This window comes from Octopus bimaculoides, chromosome 7 (genome assembly GCF_046866305.1).
Source record: "Octopus bimaculoides isolate indiv1 chromosome 7, ASM4686630v1, whole genome shotgun sequence".
Taxonomy (NCBI): Eukaryota; Metazoa; Mollusca; class Cephalopoda; order Octopoda; family Octopodidae; genus Octopus; species Octopus bimaculoides.
The window spans coordinates 47,470,411-47,495,303 of record NC_142934.1 but is presented as its reverse complement, the minus strand read 5'-3'; the positions used below and the strand labels follow the sequence as shown (position 1 = coordinate 47,495,303).

The 24,893-nt window shown below is 36.7% G+C and overlaps 1 protein-coding gene across 2 annotated transcripts in view; it reads left to right on the top strand.

Annotated features, from left to right (window-relative positions):
• LOC106883658 (uncharacterized) overlaps positions 1 to 20,221 on the top strand; it is a 44,387-nt gene extending 24,166 nt beyond the window's left edge. Inside the window, exons 5-7 of one of the 2 annotated variants that reach the window (XM_052969474.2) lie at positions 8,786 to 8,872; positions 15,567 to 15,724; positions 18,453 to 20,221. In XM_052969474.2, coding sequence (XP_052825434.1) covers positions 8,786 to 8,872; positions 15,567 to 15,724; positions 18,453 to 18,542 — 335 coding nt within the window. In that variant the 3' untranslated portion in view covers positions 18,543 to 20,221. The remainder of the gene's footprint in view (positions 1 to 8,785; positions 8,873 to 15,566; positions 15,725 to 18,452) is intronic. The other variant, XM_052969475.2, reaches the window with a different exon arrangement.
• Positions 20,222 to 24,893: the final 4,672 nt, after the last annotated feature.

The following is a 24,893-nucleotide window of genomic DNA, read 5'->3' as shown; positions in this document are numbered from 1 at the left end:
TGAATAAATAAGCATTGCATTTGACAAAGAAATCTGAAAGCTAAAGGGTTAAACTTCTTCATCCATTCATGCCCATTGTTCTTGTCAGTAGCATTATCTCCATAAACAACCTTTAGTCATCTGTGGCTGTCAGACAGCCTGTACCCTACCTTTGTCAAGAACTCAATGACAACATGTTTTGCTTCTGCTTAGAAGCTTATTTGCTTTCAATATAGAATAAGAAGAGTTACTATAAGTCTTTGAGCTGCGCTATCTACATGTGCCATTGAAACAACCTGTGGTAGTTAATAAAATATTTATGCTCCTGTTTGCATTACTTTCGGTACAGCTTTTACCTGAAGGAAGTAATTAGGTGCAGGCCTAGCTGTTTGGTTAAGAAGTTTGTTTTGTAACTCTGTGGTTTCAGGTTCATTTCCACTACATGACATCTTGGACATTTGTCTTGAACTATAACCTCGTATTAAACTAAAAGTATGAATGAAATTTGATACACTGAAGCTGTGTGGAAGTCTGTTAAAGGAACTGTTTCTGTTTTTGAGTAGTAGGTGTAATCTATTGCTTAGTTTAATACCACTATGCGGTAACGTTAAAGTGCTGTCTTTTTTCTCCACTGTTTTGACCATAAAGAAAAAACAATTTAAAAAAAAAAAAACTAAATTGAAAAATACATTATTTAATATATTTTCCTTTTTTTTTTTTTTTGTCAGTTTTCTATTTTTGAATTTAGAATATTCATTTTTGTTTTCAAGCCCTACTTAAACATCTGAAAAGTATGCTTTAAAAAAATTCATGTTCATATGCTACAGAATTGTACCAGACAGCAATATTTGATTTTTTTTTTTTTGCCTGATTTTCTTTGATGTACTTGCTGTGTTGTATTGTGCTCTATTTTGTTTGTGCTTTCGAATTAGGCTAGACACCTTCATTTGTTGTTGATGTTGTTGTTGTTGTTGTTAATATTTGTCTCACTTCATGTACATCCATATCAACTGTTAATTATAGACTTAACTGCTGAATTTCTAATTAGATTAGAAGTCCTGAAAATACGTTGTATTTTTATGGACTGACTACTTTAACTTTTGTGTTGTGTTCCATGCAAAGGTTTATTGCTCTAACTGGAAAAAAAAAATAGGAAAAAGGAAGAAATCCATCATTCTTTGAACTATTTGACACCACATACTCATGGATTTGAGTTCAAATCCATTTAGTGTTTTGATGTTTCTGTGAAGAATATTTTATGTTGCTTTACACTCACCCCAGTTCACCTAGATGTCGGCTGGTTTAACTATTTAGCATTTAAGCTGGCTATACCAGGCTCAAATATTCTACCTGTTTAATGTTCAATCTGGCCAGATCTGGCCTCTCATATCTATTCCTACAATGTCATTCTATCAAAATCTCATATCAACAAGATAATGCCTGATTAATGTGAATAAATAAGCACTACATTCGACAGAGTAATTTGAATGCTAAAGGGTTAAAATTTAGTAGTGTCACCCATGAGATAAAAGTATCCTAACCAGAGGAAAAATTGAATATTTAAAAAATTATTTTTATGGATTGAGATCCAAAACCAAGGTGCTATGTAAAAACACTGGTGCTGGTGCCATGTAAAAAGCACAGGTGCTGGTATCACATAAAAACATTGTTGCTGATGTCATGTAAAAAGCACTGGCGATGGTGTCATGTAAAAATCACTGCTGGTGGTGTCATGTGAAAAGCACTGGTGCTGGTTCTATGTAAAAAGCATTGCTGTTGGTACCACGTAAAAAGTGCTGGTGATGGTGCCTTGTAAAAAGCTCAGGTGCTGGTGCTATGTAAAAATCATTGTTGCTGGAACCACACGAAAAGCATTGTTGCTGTCGCCACATAAAAAGCATTGTTGCTGGTACCACATAAAAAGCATTGTTGCTGGTACCACATAAAAAGCATTGTTGCTGGTACCACATAAAAAGCATTGTTGCTGTCACCACATAAAAAGCATACTCAAAGGAGCTGCCCTCAGCTTTCACCATGGCTTTGGAACCTGGGAAGATCTTCAAACACCTCCTTGAACTTAGCCACCAGTTCAACCTTGGTGTTGCAGGCAGAGTAGTTGGTGTTTTTCTTAACTGCATCCTACACATAGTAATCTTTGAGATTACAATCAGGCAACTCAAGAGGTCAGAAGCTGGGGCTGGTAGAGCTGTAGAAAGACTCTGATAATGACTTTTAACTCTTTGTAAAGGTATAGCAAGAAGCCAGATCCTGCTGCCACATGTATGGCCTTCATTAGCAACCTTTCCAGCCAGTAATTGACCACAGTCCCCACTAGCTTAACATAGTCATCTCAATTGAGCGTAAGGCTCTGTTTGAGGATGTGGAGCGGCATGATTTCACCCTTTCTGAAGACTCCCAAAGACCATCATAGTTTGGGGAAACTTGGCTTTCATGATGTCCATGTCAATTCTTACAGCCTTTACATTACTCACAGAGCTTTGAACTGCATTTATGATGTGGCATTTAGATACCCATCACAAATCATCATGATACAGGTAACACGTTTCCAGTATTCAGATGGCTTCCAATCCTCCATGTTAGCTAACGTTTTTTATCAACTACAACTTTAATCTTTATGTTCTCCAATGCCATTGACTGTTCACTGGTACATAAAGCTGTCCCTTAAAAAAGGAGATATAAAAAAACCCCATCAAATTTAGCCCAAACACATTCTATATATAAAACGGGTGTGCATATTCATCATCATCATCGTTTAACGTCTGCTTTCCATGCTAGCATGGGTTGGACGATTTGACTGAGGACTGGTGAACCAGATGGCTACACCAGGCTCCAATCTGATTTGGCAGAGTTTCTACAGCTGGATGCCCTTCCTAATGCCAACCACTCCGAGAGTGTAGTGGGTACATCCTTTATATATCATATTTTGGGTGGATGTTGTAGTTGATCTTGTTTTCACACTGCTAACCACTCTACTATGAAATAGCTGTACAACTTGTTCCTTGTCAGGTGTGTGTGTGTGTGTGTGTGTGTATAAAAAAAAGAAGAAAAGCACACCAAAATAATGAGCTTGCAGAAATCCTGTCCATAGTTTAATGACAGTTAACTTTCTGAACCTGATGGGTCTCATCAGCCATCATCATTTAGCATCTGTTTTCCATTCTGGCATGAGTAAGGCATTTTGACTAGAGCTGGTAAGCTGGACCAGACTACAGTCTGTTTTGGCTTAGTTTCTATGACTGGATGCCTTTTCTTACACCAACCACTCCACAGAGTTTACTGGATGTCTCTTATGTGTCACCAGAACGGGTGCCTTTTACATGTCACAGGCACCTTTCATGTGTCACCAGTACAGGCTATGACTACAATTTCACTTAGCTTGATGTGTTCTCTCAAGCTCAGCAAATTGCCAAAGGCCTCGGTCGCTTATCATCGCCTCCAAAAATTTTTTATCAAACTTGCTAAAATCAAAGATAAAGCCAAACGCAATGGAATTTGAAGTTAGGACTTAAAGGGATGTAACTAGATCCCAAATGTTGTTTCATTTGATGCTCTACCAATTCTGCCACTCATTGACTTGCGTTTTTAACTCCAGATTTAGTAATAAGAGAGCTAAACAGCTGAAAGTCTTTAGAGGAGCCTCCCCATCCCTTCAGACCTTAACTTCTTCCACTATCTAGGGGCCAGGCCACATCCAGGTCATTTCTTCTGAGTACCTCTGTTGCCACATTCTGAACTATAGTCTGCATTGCATTCTTTTTGGACGGTTAAAGTGCTCCAGATCTTGGGGTGCTGTGACCAGTTCAGTGAAAGATACCAGTTGACTGTTGGCAAATTATGCCTCACCCTTTATAACCAGACAAGATTCTTCATTCATTTCATGGGTTTTGCTTCATAGTTGGCTGCCCTTCCTGTGGGCTAACCCTAACAGTCTTTTTTAACTAGGAAGTTCATTCTGTTTGTTTTCAAAAGCACAGAGCTGCCAGTCTGTTTGTTGACAGAGAAATGTTAACAGAATGCACTTTCTGTAAGTCAGTGGTTTACACACACATGCAATTTGGAAACATTCACGCACACATACATATACACAGACATGTATACACACATATATATAAACACGCACACACACACATATATACACACAAACATGTATAGACACACACACAAAAGTTTTGTACAGGCTTTCAACCACAACATTTTTCCCAAGGTGTGGCACAGTGGGACTAAACTCAAGACCACATAGTCGCAAATTGAATTTCTTAATTACACAGCCATGCTTCTACCAATTGAAAGTAAAAGTCTGTTTAAACAAAGAATTGACACCTAGAACAAATTCATCTTGTGAAGACTTCTTTAAGTCATGGAGAATTTAAAAGGCAACTCCATATTCTGATATGAAGAAACATGTTTGTTATATAATAAGATATTAAATTTATCTTTAATTTTAGTTTTTTTTTTAAAGTAATAACATTGAAGCATTACCTCAATTTAGCCAAGGTCAGCTTTCTTGCATACTTCTGGAGGATCATAAATAGTAGTACCATTCTAGACTGGTTGACTGGTGGAATTGTTGGAGCACCAGGTGGAATGCCTTGTGATACTTATTCCAGTTTGTGTTCTTAGCACAAACTCTACCAGTCTCCTACTTGGAGGTAGGTTTAACACCACTACCTGGTCTTTGGTCGCCTTTTAGTAGTGTTCACTCTTAAATGCTAGCATCCAGGCCAAGTCTCCGTTTCAAGGATTCCCTCCTTCCTCTCTCCCTCTCTGCCACAAATCTTAGAAGCCATGAAAAGGGTCGTAAGTACAGCCCTTTGAAATGACTGTAAGACAAAAAGAAAACCCAAATATTTTTGACAAGCTATGAGATGTTGATGCTTTGACATATTTTGCATGATTGATGTTGTGTGTGTATGGTGGGGGAGAATTATGAGAATTGTCATTAATCTCTGGTGTAATTCCGAATCAATCAGATTTATGATCAAAGGTATTTCAACCTTGGCCATCCTATCTTTTACTGTTTCTTGGACCACATTATACACCATGCCAGTCCTTGTTTAACCCTTTTGATGTCAACCCACCTGGAACTTTGCCTGGTTCTAAGATACAATCTCCCTGTTATGAAGTGATCCTCACTAAAACCTTCCATCAAAATTTCAATTTTTGTTCCAAGTATCATCTTCATAATGACAAGATTATTTTAATAAATTCATGTGTAATAGACTGTGTATTTCAACAGGAATATCGTAATGAAAGGATTAAAATGGTAGAGTATAATTTGAATGAAATTTGCCTGTTCATTGTAGTAAATCAAGTTATTATTACTTAGAACAGCAATTTTCATCCTTTAATACTCTGGGTTCAGTCCCACTGTGTGGCACCTTGAGCAAGTGTCTTCTCTAAGTTAATAATTAACTCGGACAAAATAAATTGGTTAATAGATACCAGGGTAGCAAAGATCACAAAATGACTGTGGTGTAACTCTTGTTTATGAGGTAGAAACTCCTTGTTATTTTGGGTACTTGAGTAAATATATAAATTTAGTAAATGGAGTAAAACGCATGTTAAATGAATTCTTATATGTTAAATGAATTCATTTAACATGCATGTGTCTGTGTTTGTCCCCCATCACTGGTGTTGGTTTGTTTATGTCCCCATAACTTAGCAGTTCAGCAAAAGACACCAATAGAATAAGTACCAGGCTTAGCAAAAAAATTAAGTATTAGGGTTAGTTCATTCAACTAATAATTCTTCAGGGTGGTGCCCCATCGTGGCCGCAGCCTAATGACTGAGACAAGTAAAAGATGATTCATGGAGGTGTGGCAAATTTGAAGAATATGGAATCAAAGGCAGCAAATTGGCAGGGTAACAACATAAGACATTAGTTTGTGTATTTGCTCCAGTTCACTGCACTTTGAGTTCAGATCATGCCACAATCATCTTTGACTTTTGTCCCTTCAGGGTCAACAAAATAAATTAACAATCCAAAGCAGTGGATGACTGGAATTGTTTGCTCATTAGGTGATATACCTTGTGGTAATTGTTCCATTTGTTTGTGTTCTTAATTCTTGGGTGGTAGACATAATCCCTCACCCAGTTTAACAATAGCACCACCTGGTACTTGGTTGCCTTTAGTGCACCAAACTCTTTTAAGCATTCAGAGATATTATCATCATTATCATTTCAATATCCACTTTACCATGCTTGCATGGATTGGGCAGAGCTTACTGAGGCACATTTCCTATAGCCGGAAGCCCTCCCAGACACCAACCCTTATCTGCTTCCAAGTAAGGTAATATCTGCCCTCTAGCCAAACATGTTCTTGCTGAATACTGCAAATGAATGACTATGCATGATTGACTGTGAGAACCATTCACAATTATGACAGTGTCAAGACAAGGAGAGAGAGAGACACGCACGCAGACACACACACACACACACACACACACGATGGGCTTCTTCCAGTTCCCGTTTATCAAATCCACTCGCAAGGCATTGATTTGGCTGGCCCAAGGCTATAGCAGAAGACACTTGCCCATAGTGCCATGCAATATAACTGATGTGGCTTGGAAACAAACTTCTTACCATACAACCATATCTGTATGGTCTCCGTTTTGAACATAACTATCCTCCTTCCTTTCCACCCCAACACCCCTATCTTGTAAGGATTTGAAGAAAAATGGTAATTTGATGCCATATTTTTATTCTTGATTAAATAGTAAAAGAAAAATAAATAAACTGACACCTGCATGTTCAGTAAGCAGTTGATTGTGTGGAAAAACAACTCAAAGAACCTCCATACGGTTGATCAATTGTTGGCACTCTGTTGCTTACGACGTCGAGGGTTCCAGTTGATCCAATCAATGGAACAGCCTGCTCGTGAAATTAACGTGCAAGTGGCTGAGCACTCCACAGACACGTGTGCCCTTAACGTAGTTCTCGGGGATATTCAGCATGACACAGTGTGACAAGGCTGGCCCTTTGAATTACAGGAACAACAGAAAAAGGAAGTAAGAGTGAGAGAAAGTTGTGGTGAAAGAGTACAGCAGGGTTCACCACCATCCCCTGCTGGAGCTTCATGGAGCTTTAGGTGTTTTCGCTCAATAAACACTCAGAACGCACGGTGTGGGAATCGAAACCGCGATCCTATGACCACAAGTCCACTGCCCTAACCACTGGGCCATTGCGCCTCCACGGTTAATCAATATACTGGAAGTAACAGCCAAATCTTATTTAGTGTTGTAGTAATAAGACTGGATGGTCATGGCTGAAATGCCTTTAATTGTAGGTCTGCCTATTGTGAGCAGACTTAAAATAAAACAATAACAATAACATGTTTGTTGTAATGTATATGTTTTATATATAACATATATGTATGTATTTATTTTAAATAAATAGCAAAAATATATAACAAACTGAACTGTTGGAGGGTGTGTCGACTTTGTTATGCATAAGCATGATTATTGTATAAAGCTTAACCACCTTAATTCATGAATAAATGATTGACATTCATGTATGTTTTTGTGAAGCAGGCTCTTAGGATTTAATACTTTGCCACCTTCTGAGTGTGTGAGTATGTGTGTGTGTGTGTGTTAATTAATGTTTTCATGTCAAGTTATAATAAAAGCAATTTAGCATATCAAAACTTCAAATTGTTACCTCTCTTCTTATGCACACACACACACACACACACACGCACACATATAACTCCAAATGTGGAAAGTAAACTTCAAATTGAAAGGTCTCAGTAGATTTAGCACAAATTATGATGTTAATAAGCTGGAAATAACACAGGATTTTGATAGCTTCAGGCAAATGGCTGTTCTCGGTATGAGGAAGAGGTGTAGGTATGAGCTTCAACTGCTGTGCCCAATGTAAGCTATGGACGCATGAGAGGTGTAGTGGAATCAGAGGCAGACTATGAGAGAATGTAAGATTCATATGTGATAGATGCAGTGGAGCAATACTGGAAGACCTGTCAAACCAAGTGAAATTGTATTCGTCGCTGATGCTGATGTTGCATAACTGGCATCTGTGCCAGTGGCACATAAAAAAAAACACCCACTACACTCTTGGATTGGTTGGCATCAGGAAGGGCATCCAGTCGTTGAAACCATGCCAAATCAGATTGGAGCCTAGTGCGGTACCCCAGTTTGCCAGTCAAACTGTTCAACCCATGCCAGCATGGAAAATGGATGTTAAATGATGATGATGCAGAAGTTAGATTCAACAATGGCACAAATGCATTATTTGTGATGAAGACTGTTGAGTATTACCTTTGTATAGACTTAGGGTTACTCTATAAACATGGGCAATTCAAACAACTTGTATCAGTTAATAAAAAAAAAGTTAAGCCCACTTTTGAATTACTTTCTGTCCAACCCTCACACAAGCCATCTGTTGGGTTTCCACTCAGTTACTGTCTTACAAAGTTTTGGTCAACTTGAGTCTATAAGAGACACTGGCTTGAAATACCACAAAGTGGAATTGAACTTAAAATTGTGTTTGGGTAAGAATCCTCTTAACCACATAACCAAGACTGTACTTAATACTGTAATATTTGTATTGTAAATTTGTGTTTGTTTGTATTTTTGTTGTTGTTATGATCTGTATCCCTTGCTCTTGTCTGCTGTGGATGTTTTGACGAGTAACGTAACATTCGTTTATGTGGGTTTGTCTCTTATGTAAATTGCCAAACCAACCCCTTCCCACCATGTGTTAAGAATTAGAACATTTAGGAAGGATAATGAGCCCTTTGTGTATTGTGTCACTTCTTTATGTTGTGCAGGTCTGACTGAAAAACATGCAGGAAAACAAATGCTGATGAGTGCACACCACTTTGATATTTCATTAGGAGCACTGGCTGGGGCCAAGAGTAAGTAACAACACAAGACATACACATCTACATACACACACACACACACACATAGTGACCCCCACACACACACACACATACACATACATGCATATAACTATAGACTATTGAGGTTTGTTTCCATTTATTTATTTTTTATTTATTTATTAATTTTTTTAACCCGTGTCACAGTCCTGATCATAGTTGATATTTTAAATCAGGGGTTCTCAACCATTTTTTGTCCATAACCCCTTTGATTACTATTTTATTCTGGTGGACCCCATAGCCATTCGATGTCTTAGATAATATATATTTATAAGTAACATAACTTTTACTTGCTTTAGTCATTGGAATGCAGACATAGTAGGGAACTAACTTAAGGTTTAGTTCAGGGGTTCTCGACCATTTTCTTTATATCTATGGACCCCTGTGGTGGATCGCTATAGCCATTCTATGTTTAAAAACTAGTTTCATAGAAACTTCTTTCAAAATTCCTATTTTGCTTTTCACACATTAACTTGTGTAGGTTGGACTATGTCAAATGTTAGAGAAAGAAACCTAGCTGTTACTTGCAATACCTACCAATCCATATATCTGAAGCAAAATCTTTTCAGGGGCCCTTAAAATACTATTATGGATCCCCAACCCCAATTTACTATTCCATTGCATGGACCTCCAAAAATCTTATACAGCGCCTCAGGTGCCATATAGACCCCAGTTGAAAATCACTGCTTTAAATGTTAAAGTTATTTTAAGAATAAGAACAGAACATTTATTGATTGGGTGACTGACTCAATACTGAAAAGTAGAGTCAAATTTATTGTAAAGTTCCAGTTAAATGGGATTTTGAGTTTCACCTGTCAGCTTAGACAACCAGATAATATTATAAATGGGAATCTCTCTCTTTCTCTCTCCCAATTTAATTTAATTTTTCAACGAATCACAATGATCTTGGGACCAATGTGTTCTGCTCTGGTTTATTTGTAATAAAACAAAGCAAGATTATCTCTCTCATGGTCAAGATGCTGTATGATGCTTTTTGTAAACAATAGTGCTATTGGTTACTGATTTTCAATGGGCTGATTAGCAGTGCACCAAAATTTTGACAAAAAGAGGGACAAAGTACTGCCTGTGCAATTCAGGCAGAACAAATACCACAAGGTATTTATATTTGAAATCACTAGTTGCTTCAGTTTACCTGCCCGTGTCTACTTTTAGTGACGTACATGACTGAAGGACATGTACACATGCCCATATGCAGGCAATGGACCTCTTCACAGTTTCTGTCTATCTAGTTCCACCCAAAAGGCCAACTCAAAGGTTATGGTAGATGACATTTACCCATGGTGTTGTGCAGTGAGATTGAACACTGAACCATGAGTTTGTAAAGCAAACTTCTTAAACCCACATCCATGTTATTTTTAAGTAACTTTCCAAGAAAAAATAAGCATACTTATTACCTACCTACATAGATCAGAAGAGTTGAATGAGACAATGTGAAATTAAGCTTCTTCTCTAGAAAGTAACTAAATGCTTGTTGTGGATTTGAACCTATGGTACACAGGCTTACAATCTTTTACCTTGCCCACTCAATGAGTTTACCTTTGTAATTTCCTTTTCTTTAGATGAAATTAAGAATTATCTAGACTATCAGGACATTTAGTAATTCAGTTCAACAACAACAAAACAAAACTTGCCAAAATTAACCAGCGTTTGTGATGTTTTAAATTCTACTAACTGGGTGGTATTTTAAATTATACTAATTACTATCATCATTGTCATCATCATCATCATCATCATCATCTGCATACCAGGTACCTTTGACAGAATCAGCTTTGAGAACCTGATCATGAGAATGTAGGAAGTCCCATGTATGATCAAATTTAAGCTCCTCTATTATGGCCTGGAGATCTTACACAGAGAGGCGCTGAGAATCAAACCCTGTTGGACACCTACCTGCAGATTAAATTCCTCAGTGAACTCATTGCTAACTCTCACCTGTGACTCTTACAAATCTTTTAACTACATTTAGTTTTGTTAGCAACCACCAGATTCTAGAGCTTGGTACCCTGTCAAAGCCTTCTCTAAATGAATAAATGCTAGCTTCAGTGGCTTGTTCTCTTGTAGTTACCCCACTAAGAAGAGATCATCTGTAGTACCTCATTCTGACACAATCCCAAAGAGGATTTCATCTAATTCAATTCTTTTCCTAATCAATTCTGCTCTAACACTTTCTATTACTTTCATCAACTTGGTTCATCCACTTGATGCCTCTATGGATGCTTCTTTCTACAACCTTTTGTTTTTTCTTGTAGCAATTAATGATACTGTTATGCCAATCATTGAGTATGACACCTTCCTATACCACCTGATGGAATACATATTCAATTGTGCATACTCTAATTTTGTAGATATTTTCATCATTTCAGCGACTATCCCTCATGGTCCAGCTGCCTCCCCTGCACTCTTATCCTTAATCATGCTTTTGACCATTTCAGTTACTCTATTTTTACTTGTTTCAGTCATCTGACTGCGGCCATGCTGGAGCATCACCTTTAGTCGAGAAAATCGACCCCAGGACTTATTCTTTGTAAGCCTAGTACTTATTCTATCGGTCTCTTTTGCCAAACCGCTAAGTTACAGGGGCGTAAACACCAGCATTGCTTGTCAAGTGATGGTGGGGGGACAAACACAGACACAAAAACACACACACACACACACACACACACATATATATCTACATATATACGACGGGCTTCTTTCAGTTTCCATCTCCCAAATCTATTCACAAGGCTTTGGTCGGCCCGAGGTTATAGTAGAAGACACTTGCCCAAGGTGCCACGCAGTGGGACTGAACCCGTAACCATGTGGTTAGTAAGCAAGCTACTTACCACACAGCCACTCCTGTCAATTTCTGTAGCTATTCCTACTAATTTCTTTATTTCAAGTAGCCCTTCCTTCTCTCCCAAGTATTCTCTTATCATCATCATCATCATCATCATCATACGTCCATTTTCCATGATGGCATGGATTAGATGGTTTGACCGGAGCTGGAGACTGTACCAAGCTCCGGTCTGTTTTGGTTTGGTTTCTGTGGCTGGATACACAACAACTTCTTGTAATAGCATGTTCATGTGTGTACTGCTATCATTCCGTACACACTTTTCCTCAACAACATCATCATCATCATCATCATCGTTTAACATCTGCTTTCCATGCTAGCATGGGTTGGACGATTTGACTGAGGACTGGTGAAACCGGATGGCAACACCAGGCTCCAATCTGATTTGGCAGAGTTTCTACAGCTGGATGCCCTTCTTAACGCCAACCACTCAGAGAGTGTAGTGGGTGCTTTTACGTGTCACCCGCACGAAGGCCAGTCAGGCAGTACTGGCAACGGCCATGCTCAAAATGGTGCATTTTATGTGCCACCTGCACAAGAGCCAGTCCAGGGGCACTAATAGTTTAATTTGCACTGACACCATACTTTGCAGCCCAGAATACCTCATTTCACTGATTCCCTGTCAATGAACATTACCAAACTTCATACTTTCAGCTTTCCTTCATGCTGCTTGTACCTGACGTCTAGCTTCTCTTTTCCTACCATCTTCCAAGTCTTTCCTGAGCTATCTCTTAGCTTCTATGACTCTAGCTACTGTGTCATTCACCCTACCATCATGTTAACCTTGTTTCATTCTCAGATCTTGTCTGTAACTTGCAGCATTTTATCCTGTAAAAAATGTGAATTGTTCTGACTCCTCCTCCTTTTGGATGTATTTGTCACCTAGGACTTCTTTCAGTCTACATCTGCAGAGAAATCTTTCAGCTTACATATGAGATGGTATCAAAAGGTTCCTGAACTAGTTATATTTAATAAAAAGTAGCTTTAACATCATCTTCTTCGAAATAGTCAACTTGCGCAGCACTACACCGGTCCCAGCATTCCTGCCACTTTTTGAACCCAGCCTGAAAGTTGTTTTCTGTAAGTCAATTGAGGACCTTCTGTCATTCACTCTGGATCTCGACAATGGTGTTAAAACAGCAACCTTTGAGCTGCATTTGCATCAAGGGGAAGGGATGTGAGTCTACAAGTGAATAGGGCAGGTGCAGAAGCAATACCATGTTGTTTTCGGCAAGAAACTCATGAGTGAGGAGAGCTTATTGAAGAATCCAGTTCTTTGCATTCCACAGATATGGTTGCTTTCGCTGAATATTCTCCCTCAAGCACTTCAAAATGTCACAGTAGAACTCTTGATTGATGGTCTGGCCTGGTAGGGGTACAAGTTCTCGATGCATGATACCACTTTTTGGGGGTGATGCTTTTGGTAGGTCTTCCTGATAGTTCATCGCCTTTCAGGGATTTTCTTCTGCTTTTGAAGCATCTGTGCCACTCGAAACATTATGTATGACCCATTGCCTCATCACCATAAGCTTGCCAAAGCATGCTCAATGTCTCTGTAGCAGACTTCCCAAGTCTAATGCAAAATTTCACATTGGCTCTTTGTTCCTGCCCAAGACAAAATTGCAGACTACAGTCTACATTTGATCACAAAAACACAAATTTAAGTAAACACAGCAATGTCACTTGGCACACTGCCTCATGAAGATCACTGCTATTTCTCACTGTGCACACAACCGTGTGCTGCCATTTGTTGGTGCGCTACAGAACTAGTCCAGGAACTTTTTGATACCATCTTGTACATTCCTTCTCCAGATCATTCTAAGTCTGTAAATCTGATTAACTCTTATCCTACAGTAGCCGACTACTAGTCTATGTTGAGTGGTACACTTCACAGGGGGAACTGACTTGGTATTCACAAACAGTTGCTTATCCCATTTCCTGATGAGTATAAGTCTATTTCACATGTGTGTGTTCATGATTGGCAAGTAATCAAAGTTCCTTAATGATGGTTTTGCAAATGGTTGTCATTTGCTCCACCAAACTCAAGAGCCTAGATGATATTTTAAAATAATCAGATTATACTAAATTGCATGAAATAAAATATATTAACTGTGTGATTTTATAAATTATGTTAATGGAGTGATATTTCAAATTATTCTAACCTAAGCAAAAAATATTTTCTGCTAAAATACCTCAATTCTTCATAAGATGAACAGATAAAAAATAAATTCCCATTAGCTAACTGCTAATAGCTTGAGTTTATTTATATTAACATTAACTGCTATATTTTCATAATTGATGCTAACAGCTATACTGTATTGTTCCCAGTCATTGAAGTAATGTTAACCAGCATGGATATTGTTCCTGGTGATGCCACCTGTTGTATAGCATATATGTTTTTTCCTTGCTTACATGTCTGTTTGTTGTCTGTTATTCTCTATCAGCTTGATAACCTATATGTTTGTCTGTCTGTCTCTGACTTATCGGATCTGTCTTACAAATTCTGTCTTGTTTCTATTTATCTATAACTCCCATTGCCTTTCAACTTTCTAACTCTTCTTCTTCATCTTTACCCCTTTAGCATTCAGGTTACTCTGTCAAATGTAATTCTTATTTATTCACATTGTTTGGAATTAATCATGCATTATCTCATAGCTCATGAGATTTTGATGATGTAATTGTTTATTTTTTATAATGTCATTATAGAGTGGATATAAGAGGTTGGGTTAAATACAAAATAGGTAGAATTTTTACATCTGATGTAGCCAGCCAGTTTAAATGCTAATGAGTTCGTCTAAACTGTTTCCATACTGTTGTTTCTCTAATCCTCTCCAATTGTCTTTAACATTAACACTTTTCCAGAGAATATTTCTAACCAAGAATAAATTCTTAATTTAAATGAATTTGGAGGACAAGGAATATGTGGAAGGGGAAGGTAGAGACTTATTTATTTTGCTTTGTCAGGAGGAAGGGCAGTGCTTATGAACCGTTTCAGGTTCTCCAAGACTACTGGGAGAAATTTATTCCCAAATTGGAAACTTGGCTCAAATGCTTATAACAGAATGGAAAACTCTACAAATGTGCAACCAAAGGCCTTGTAATTGTGTTAACCGGATGATGGTTCAAGCTGGTGTTTGAAATGCAGTTAAATAAAAGTCTAATGTTTGTCTATTGGCAGTGTCATAATTTATTATAATAAGAGTCTATAAGTGATGAACCAGTGAGGGAGCTTTTGCATCAATCATGGGCAAACTGTAACCTTCAAGACTTTCTGAATGACATGCCAATGAAAAATTACCTTGAATTTCTTTTTTTTTTTTTGAGGCGGAGGATGATGATGCCTGATAATGAGCCATGTCTCATTTGGCCTGCTTCTTAAAAAAAGATTGCCCATGCCTGTTGTATGTAGTCATTCAACTATCAGCATATGTTGCAAGGCCTAAGAGCAGCATTCTGTTCCAGTACGGTTTCTATTGGATACTTTTCCTAACAATAATCACTTCACACACACTGATTGTTTTTCTTCCTTGTCCAATATACTTCACTGAGGAGATATAATAAATCCAAAACATGTCCGTTCTTTAAGTTAGCACTTTTAGATTGAATGATTCAATGATTCAAAAACTTCCACTTGAATCACTACTTAGTTTCTCATCTTCATTCCTTAGGCAAGGATATCAGCTGGCATTGAAGACAACCTGGGTGGGATCTCTTGATTACAAATGGGTTAGTGACTCAGAAAGGGGAGAGGGAAATCTGGTAAGAGAATGGATGTCGTAATTATTTATAATTTTGTTTCTCTTTCTTTCATAGTGGCCGACAATAATTTCTGGGAGAAGAATCCTCACCGTTTTTTCAACAAAAAGAATGAATCTTTCGAACCATTAAGTATGGTAATGTTTTACAGTTGGATAGCTTTGGCTACACTGGCAGTCCTTGGAGTACTCACACTGTTCCGGCACAGGCACCGGGTAAGAATCTATGTTGTTATTCCTGATATTGCTGTCCATTCAACACATATAACTATGTATCTTTATCATTGCACAATCTTCATAGATAAGTGTTGGTGACACTGGAAGCAACATTTAATTCGTAACATAGTTCCATAAAAAATATTTCGTAAGAGGAAGATAAAGGGGAAATTGAACACGCATCAGTGTGTGCATGTACATACAGTCACAGATGTGACTGTGTGATTAAGAAACTTGCTTCCCAACCATGTGTTCAGTCCCATATTACAGAACCTTGGGTAAGTGTTTTCTTTTATAGCACCAGGTCAGCCAATACCTTTGCAAATGTACAAAAGGTATTGGTAAGAATTATACTTAGTAAGCCCAAATGTTTTAATGTCCAATTTTTTAAGCGAAATCGTGATGGTACCTGTATCAGTGGAGCACTAAGAGCACCGTCCGAGCGTGATCGTTACCAGAGCACCAGCTGTCTGGCTTCCGTGCCGGTGGCACGTAAATAGCACCATTTGAGCGTGATCGTTACCAACATCGCCTCCCTGGCACTTGTGCCAGTGACACGTGAAAAGACATTCGAGCAAGATCGTTGCCAGTGCCGCTGGACTGGCTCCTGTGCAGGTGGCACGTAAAATACACCATTTTGAGCAAGTTCGTTGCAAGTACCACTAGACTGGCTCCTGCGCAGGTGGTACGTAAAAGCACCCACTAAACTCTCGGAGTGGTTGGTGTTAGGAAGGGCATCCAGCTGTAGAAACTCTGCCAAATCAGATTGGAGCCTGGTGTAGCCACCTGGTCCACCAGTCCTCAGTCAAATCGTCCAACCCATGCTAGCATGGAAAGCAGACGTTAAACGATGATGATGAAATCAGATTAGACTTATTGGGGTAGGTGTTTCTGCTACCAGATTCTCTTCTTTGTCCCCAACACTCACTTTTATCCATGTAAAGTAAGACTTTCCTTCATTGAACAACTTAACTGCTCAACAGTTTTTTATTCCCCCTCATTTTGCGGTATATTTAAGCATATCTGACTGTCTGAGAGCTGCATAAACAATTATAGATATTTGTTTGTTTTTACCTTCATTTCCCTTTCTAGTGTGACTTAAATGTATATATTTTTAGAGGTATTTTTTTTACAGCCAGATGCTCTTTCTGTCACTAACCTTACGTTTTTTTCAAGCAAGGTGTATCTTCTTCCACACTTCTTTGAATGTTCAAAACCAGTAGATGACCCATTTGCAGGAGAAATAATAACATCACTGCCTGAGATTGAGCAATGTTCAGTGGGTGTACACACACACACACACACACACACACACACACACGCACACACACACACACACTTTCTCGTACATGAGCAAAGCCATTGCTAGAAATAATCACTGAAACGAGTCATTGTGGATGCAATGTGAGGCCCTTGTATGACTCTTGAGCCTGGTGAAAGATTTACACATTCTGTTGCATAATGCACAACTGTACTGGTTGGCAGAAGGAACAGGTACCACAGTATGAACTCTTTTGACATGCCTTTCCAGTCCTCCAACAGACAGAGACACCTTTCTACATGTTGCACATTTTCTGTTGTGAATAATAGCTGTATCACAATTTACCATGCATCAATTCCTGTGAGTTCTCTAACGGCTGACCAAGTCTATACGACTCAAGCACCTCCTCTCACAAATCACACTGTGACTGCTCAAATGGTTGATGGTTTGGCTAATTCCATCTGCCAGCATAATATAAACAGCCAAGCGCAATGTAATACCATAAAGGAAAAATTTGTCACTAAGTGTGACTATGCGTACAATTATGTGTATATATTATGTGTATATATCTTCTTACAATGTTGAGATTTTTAATTCTTATTTCTAGCAATGTAGGTGCTTCGGCACCCTTAGTTACACTTAGTGACGATTCAATGTTTCCTTTATGGTATATTGCAGCTAGCAGTTTATATTAATTATATAGGGGTGTGTGTGTGTGTGTGCAGTGAATAGATAGGGATAAAATATCCAGGTGGCTACTGTTAGAGGCCATTCAGTCATAATCCAGGTTATGGCTAAACACATTGAGTTGTTGTTGTTGTTGGCACTCCGTCGCTTACGACGTCGAGGGTTCCAATCGATCCGATCAACGGAACAGCCTGCTCGTGAAATTAACGTGCAAGTGGCTGAGCACTCCACAGACACGTGTACCCTCAACGTAGTTCTCAGTGGTATTCAGCGTGACACAGTGTGACAAGGCTGACCCCTTGAATTACAGGCACAACAGAAACAGGAAGTAAGAATGAGAGAAAGCTGTGGTGAAAGAGTACAGCAGGGTTCGCCACCATCCCCTGCTGGAGCCTCGTAGAGCTTTAGGTGTTTTCGCTCAATAAACACTCAAAACGCCCGGTCTGGGAATCGAAACCACGATCCTATAACCGTGAGTCCGCTGCCCTAACCACTGGGCCATTGCGCCTCCACTACATTGAGTTGTAAAGGAGCACCTAAGATTACTTGAGGTAAGCAATCCCAGTCTAATTTATCCGATGGGTAAACCCTGGGTTCACTTCACTGGATTATAGTGAAGAAAACCGTGGTTTCGCGACAGTAACACCATTTTGTGGGTTTGCTGAAGAGTAGATTATAACATTTGGATAACATATTTTGTTTGAATCACACACACACATACACACACACATTTTTTGGCAGTGTGTATATATATTCTCTCTCTCTCTCTTTTATTACTAGGTTACTGGCTATGTATATGACTTTCACCTGAGACATCGAGCTGGTCATGTGGAGGAAGACAGACGCCTCTTGAAGAATGCCTATGCTTAGAATTCAAGACTTTTTCTTTTTTTTTCGTAGTCAAACCTTATTTCTCTGTCAGTCTTCTCTTTTCTTTCCTTCTTTTATTCTTTTTTTTTTCCTTTCAGTAATCCGTGCATTTTATTCTTTTAGCAGTCTTTTATTTGTGATGTCATTATTGACCGATGATGATGATGACGACGACGATGATGATGATGATGATGACACTGTCTCTAGAGTGTTTATGAATCACTTAAACTTTCATTTTCATCTTTACTGTTTTGTTCATATGTCTGTGATGTGAGTGTACACACACACAAGCACATGCACACACATTGGGATCAGGAGAAAAAACACTCGATTTTAGTAGAGTTTGTATTTTTTATTTGAAGCTGCTGATTCATTCTCTGTTGTGATGGAGTGACTGATCAGCTTTGACAGAATACTCACGCACACACATACACTCGCATATCTATACCCACACATACACATCTATATACGTACATGTATATATGTATGTGTATATATGTATGTGTATGTATATATAAAACATGGAACATTGACATTCATTAATACATATATATATATGTATTACAGAGATGTACTTGCATAGCAAGTGACCTGATCTGAGATCGTGTGCTGGAATGAAAACAATTGCAGCGTGGGAGGTATTTATAAGCCATTTAAGAAACACACAGAAACCGTTAAATTCACCTCAACATTTAAATTTAATTTGCCAAAATATTTTCGTGGCTTTGAGACAGCAACCTGTTCACTACAAAATTCCTTTGTCTGAACAGGTCGCGGTCGCAACGTGTTCACTACAAAATTCCTTTGTCAGTGAACAGGTCGTGGTCTCAAAGCGACGAAAATATTTTGGCAAATTAAATTTAAATGTTGAAGTGAATCTAACGGTTTCTGTGTGTTTCTTAAATGGCTTATAAACACCTTCCATACCGCAATTGTTATATACATATATATATATACATGCATACATATGCACACAATTAGTTTCAAGTTTTTCCTGTTTTCTAGTACTATTATCTCTGTTGAATCCACTCATATACACACACATATATACACACAGAGACACAACACACAAAAATTAATAAAAACTTTTTTCTTATAATTTTTTTTGTAAATATTTTGCTTCTTGTGAAAGGAAGGAAGCAAAGAAAGAATTTTCTAACGAGAAAGTGAGTGAACCTCTTAATAATTGAATGTCAACAAGTGTGAGACAACAAAGTGTGTAAAGGAATTTTTACATTGGCAGCAGATGATGATGATGATGGTCCGCAAAAGTCTTCGTTTGGCAATGTTGTGTATAATTGAAATAGTTTGGCATTAATTTTTACTTAAATGCATAAAAGCCTTTTGATTGCATATAGTTTTGAAAACGTTTGTAACTTGAAGTGTTAACAATTACTGCAGAGTTGGTAACTCCCTCTTATCTAATGTCTTGTGCTATTTAATTAGGCTCGTTTGCATTCTGAGTTCAAACCCTGTCATGGTCACCTTTGTTGTCATTACAGGATTGATAAAACAAAGTAGCTGTTTACTTACTGGGGTTGGCTTAATCTTCATCTCAGAGTTTTTTGTTAGGAATAATAATAAAGAAGTGATTTTAAATCGCAGAAAAATGCTAATAATATAGCCTGGACAGGATTAACTATCCCTATTTTGCAGAGAAAAGTGTAGGTGGCTAGCTGTGGACACGAACTCACATCCCCGTGATTATATGTCACGATGCTTTTGAGAATTTAAAATCACTTTAACTTTCTAAAAGACATCTCAACGCTTCTAAAAGCAAATTTCATTTGTTTATTTACGTTTGTCGTAATTTGAATTTAATAATAATAATAGATAAGTAGATGCATTATAGTAGTGACTGAGAGGAAAATGTACTTAGGACCAGTTGAAATATGTTTGAGGGATAATTTCACCCATACAAAGGTTTCTCACTGCAGTTTGTCATGGAGGATGATTGTCACTGTTGACAAACAAGGTGTAAAAATACTGTAATCATTTCAGATTTACTCCTATAAGACTGGTGTATACATGTATTTCAGAGCAGTTATCTTCTCATCAGCACCTCTAGAGTTGCCTCTCTTCGGTATCTTGAGCTGATAAGAAGATAACTACTTTGAAACACATGTACCGGTTCTGTAGGTGGGGCTCTGAAATGACCATGGTGTTCTTACTCCTTTTTTAATCTCCAGCAAGAAAATTTCTCCACCCCAAACTGCATGAGTTCAAATATCTCCCAAACAAATTTGAACTGGTATAAAGTTTAATGATGATGATTATTATTATTCTGGATAAGGCAGTGAGCTGGCAGAATTGTTAGCACACCAGGCAAAACACTTAGCTACATTTCTCTCAACTCTTTAACATTATGAGTTCAAATTCCACCAAAGGCGACTTTGCTTTTTATCTTTTCAGAGTCAATGAAATAAGTACCAGTGGAGCACTGGGTCGATGTAATCACCTATCCCCTCCCCCAAATTTCAGGCCTTGTGCTTGTAGTAGAAAAGATTATTATTATTATGGATGGTGTAATTAATAGAGTTATGAACTTACTTTGTAGAACATAGTTATCTCTCTTCTTATGAATTCAGTTTTTGTTATCTAATCTTCCTGGATGGAGGTGGTGGATAATAACAAAATAAGAATTCATTCATACACAATTACCTGACTATTTTAGTCAATCAACTATAATCCACTGCAGAAGATTTGTAGCTTCATGTCAAAAATGATAAGATCAAGATGAATTTTCACTCATTATTATTATTTAAGGGGCGAGCTGGCAGAATTGTTAGTTTGCTGGACGAAATCCTTAGCTGTATTTCACCTGTCGTTATGTTCTGAGTTTAAATTCTGCCAAGGTTGACTTTGTTTTCAACCTTTCGGGGTCGATGAAATAAGTACCAGTGCAACACTGGGTCGATGTAATCTACTAGTCCCCCGCCTATCAAATTTCAGACTTTCTGCCTTTAGTAGAAAGGATTATTATTAAGGTGACGAGCTGGCAGAATCATTACCATGCTAGTCAAAATGCTTAGCAGCATTTCTCTCACTCTGAATTTTGAGTTCAAATTCTGCCTAGATCAATGTTGCTTCTCATCCTTTTAGGTTTGATAAAATAGAATACTAGTCAAGCACTGGGATCAACGTAATCAACTTACCCCCTCCCTTTAAAATTGCTGGTCTTGTACCAAAATGTTATTATTGTTAGTGGTGAATTTGAGAATTGTTAGAACACCTTGACACATCTCAAAACAATTTTTTTTAAAACGTTAATTTCCACCACAATATTAATGTCCCAATTCAGTGAAATATCTTTGCCAAAATTTACTTATACATAAACAAAGTGGTAAATGATGTTTACCTTACAAACAGCGGAATTGGCTGTTTTACTGATTGAAGGACTTAGTCGAAAAGCTTACCCACCTCTAAAATAAATAGTTCAAAGTGGAAGAAGAAACTACATTCAGTAAATTGAAATAAGTTTACTACATAATTTACTGCTTTACTCACTGGTGGTTCTAGTAAATGTGTTATTTTTATTATTTTTTCTTTTTTTATCACACAGTCTATTGTATGAATGAAATATTGATGGCTATTTATTTTTTGGTGGCTTGCAAGGAAACGATATACTTTACTCAAAGATAATATACAAACCTTATTTTTCCTTAGATTACATATGTGAATTCAGTAATAGATAAATTGAATAAATTCTCCTTTTTATTTTGCTTCTCTGAACAAATTACTAAAAAAAAATCATCTTGTTCTGAGGATAGCACAAGACAAATAGACAGAGAAACGCAGATCTTATAATATAGATTCTGCAACTATACTGACATATCATTTTCCCCCCTCCAAATATGTAACTTAGTAGCTACAGAGTAGCTGTCTTATGCTATATATATATATATATATATATATATATTGTAAAAGTAATGTGATTTCAAAATGAATAATGCTTTATTTGTCCCAAAGAAAGTAAAAAAACTGTGATAACATTTCTATCTAAATTCTATAACATTTTCATGGAATATATACATGTAAAAATTTGTGAACTGGAGTTTTGTTTTTATATGTACTCTTTACTTATGAATATAACATTTAAAAAAAAAACAATTTTCTTATTAATTATTCCTTTTAATATTGGTTTAATGAATTTTGAAAAGTATTTTTAATATTCATGCTTTCATTTTCTTAACTCAGTTTTATTATTTGGGAAAAACTTTACAATTTTCTCTCAGTAGTCGTTTTAATACTGATTGGAAGATAAGCTGAAATTAAATTTATGTAATTCAACATTTTGGTAAATTTGTGGATATTTGATTTTTTTTTTTTTTAATTATATTTAATATTTTCCATTACATTCAGTATTTTATTATTGTAATAATAATAACAATAATAAGGATGCATGTGTGTATATTAGAAATTAAAAAAATCATTTTAATATACTTTTGAAGCATAAACATTTAAACAGAGAAACATTGTGAAATATAACCGTTGCTTGATATAAAAATTTTTTATTTCATTTTAATTAACAGATGCTGGAGATTCAATTTAGATTATCATTTAATGAACCAAATTCAACCCTTTAGCATTTAAGCTGGCCATATCCAGCCAAAATATTCTGTTTTATGTACAAACTTGCCAATTCTGACCTCTGACACCTACCCTACAATGTCATTCTACGAATATACAGTCACATCATTGAAATCTCGAAGATACAAAATAATACATGATTAATTCAAAACAATGCGAATAATTAATAAGAGTTACATTTGAAAAAGTAATTTGCATGATACAGTGTTTGCATGAAACATCTGCTGGGTTTTCCAGAGATTGGGAGAGGACAATGAGAACCTATCTCTGGAAAACCCAGCAGATGTCCTCTCCCAACCTTTAAAAAGGTCAGGTCAGATATCATTTTCATCTCTATACTACATACACACTCATGCAGTGCTTGTGTATTGAAATAGTTTATAAATCTCATTGTTGGTACTTAATTTCTTATGTGTGTCTGTTCAAACGGCAGCAAACTTAATGGAATTTGTCAGTTCATCGCTTTGCCACCTGATCTATCGCATATAGTGAAAAACTCTTAGAAAACTGAATTTTCAGCCTTTTCTCATGCATGTAGAGTTGCCTGTGCAAATGGAAGAAAATTGAAGTAAGGGAAGTAACTCGGAATGGCCATTGGCTTGTAGCGGAGAGATAATGACTAAGGAAACATTGAATATACAAAGTCAATTTTTATATTTATTGAAATTATGTCCTCTTCAAGAACAGCTAGAACAATCACTTGGTGGCAAATGTAGGTAGAATCAAAATTTCTCTAAAACTGACCTACCATTAAAGAAAATCAGTTTGATTGTGTGGAGATGACAACTGTAAACAATTTTTTTCTAACTTAGGTGTCACCAACACATATATATATACACACACACATATATAACTACACATATGTGTAAACACCTGTGTGTGTGTATATATATATATATATATATATATAAAGAAAAAAATGGGATTAAAAAATCCTGGCAGATATCAATTAAGTGCTCAGTATAAAATGATGTGGTTAAAATTTCCAACAATCAAATACTAGTAAATTTAAGATTACGAATCCCAGGTAACTCCAACAATTGTTTCAATTTCTCTCTCTCTCACACGCACACGCACACACACACACACACACACTAAATAACCTCTTAAGATCTATTAAATATCCAAAGAATTTACTGATTTTTCATGAAATATTTAAAAAGCTATGTCAATCTGATGAAACCATATTAATTTTAAAAGGAATTTTATTATTCCTGAAAAATTTGGTTTTATTAATGAAGTGGAAGCAGCTGTAGTTTATGAGATGTGTCATTTGCTTGTATTTAATGATTAAATTATTTAATTGTTCAATTTATTGTTTTTGGTTTCCATTTCTAATCTATATATATATATATGGACAATATTATTAAAATTAATAATATCCTTGAAAATAAATGTTAATACATTACCAAAGTAATCTAAATTGGTGAAATTCTAACTGAACATCTGAAAAAATGTTAGCAGTTAATAAACGCTAACAAAAATCAAACTCAACTTAAAACATTCATTCATTCAACCATTAGCAACGTCATTGAATAACTAATTTGCTTTATAAAAATAGAAACAAAAATAAAAAATAAACAAATTGTTGGAGACTTCACACTGAAGTTACTAATGATAAAATTCAAATAAAAGACAAAAATAAAACAATACTAATTCTACATTTTGACAATTTGAAATCTACATAGAAAAATAACCTGAAAATAAATATTTTTGCATGCAATTATTGATGATGTTGCTGGATAATTAGAGAATAAAAAC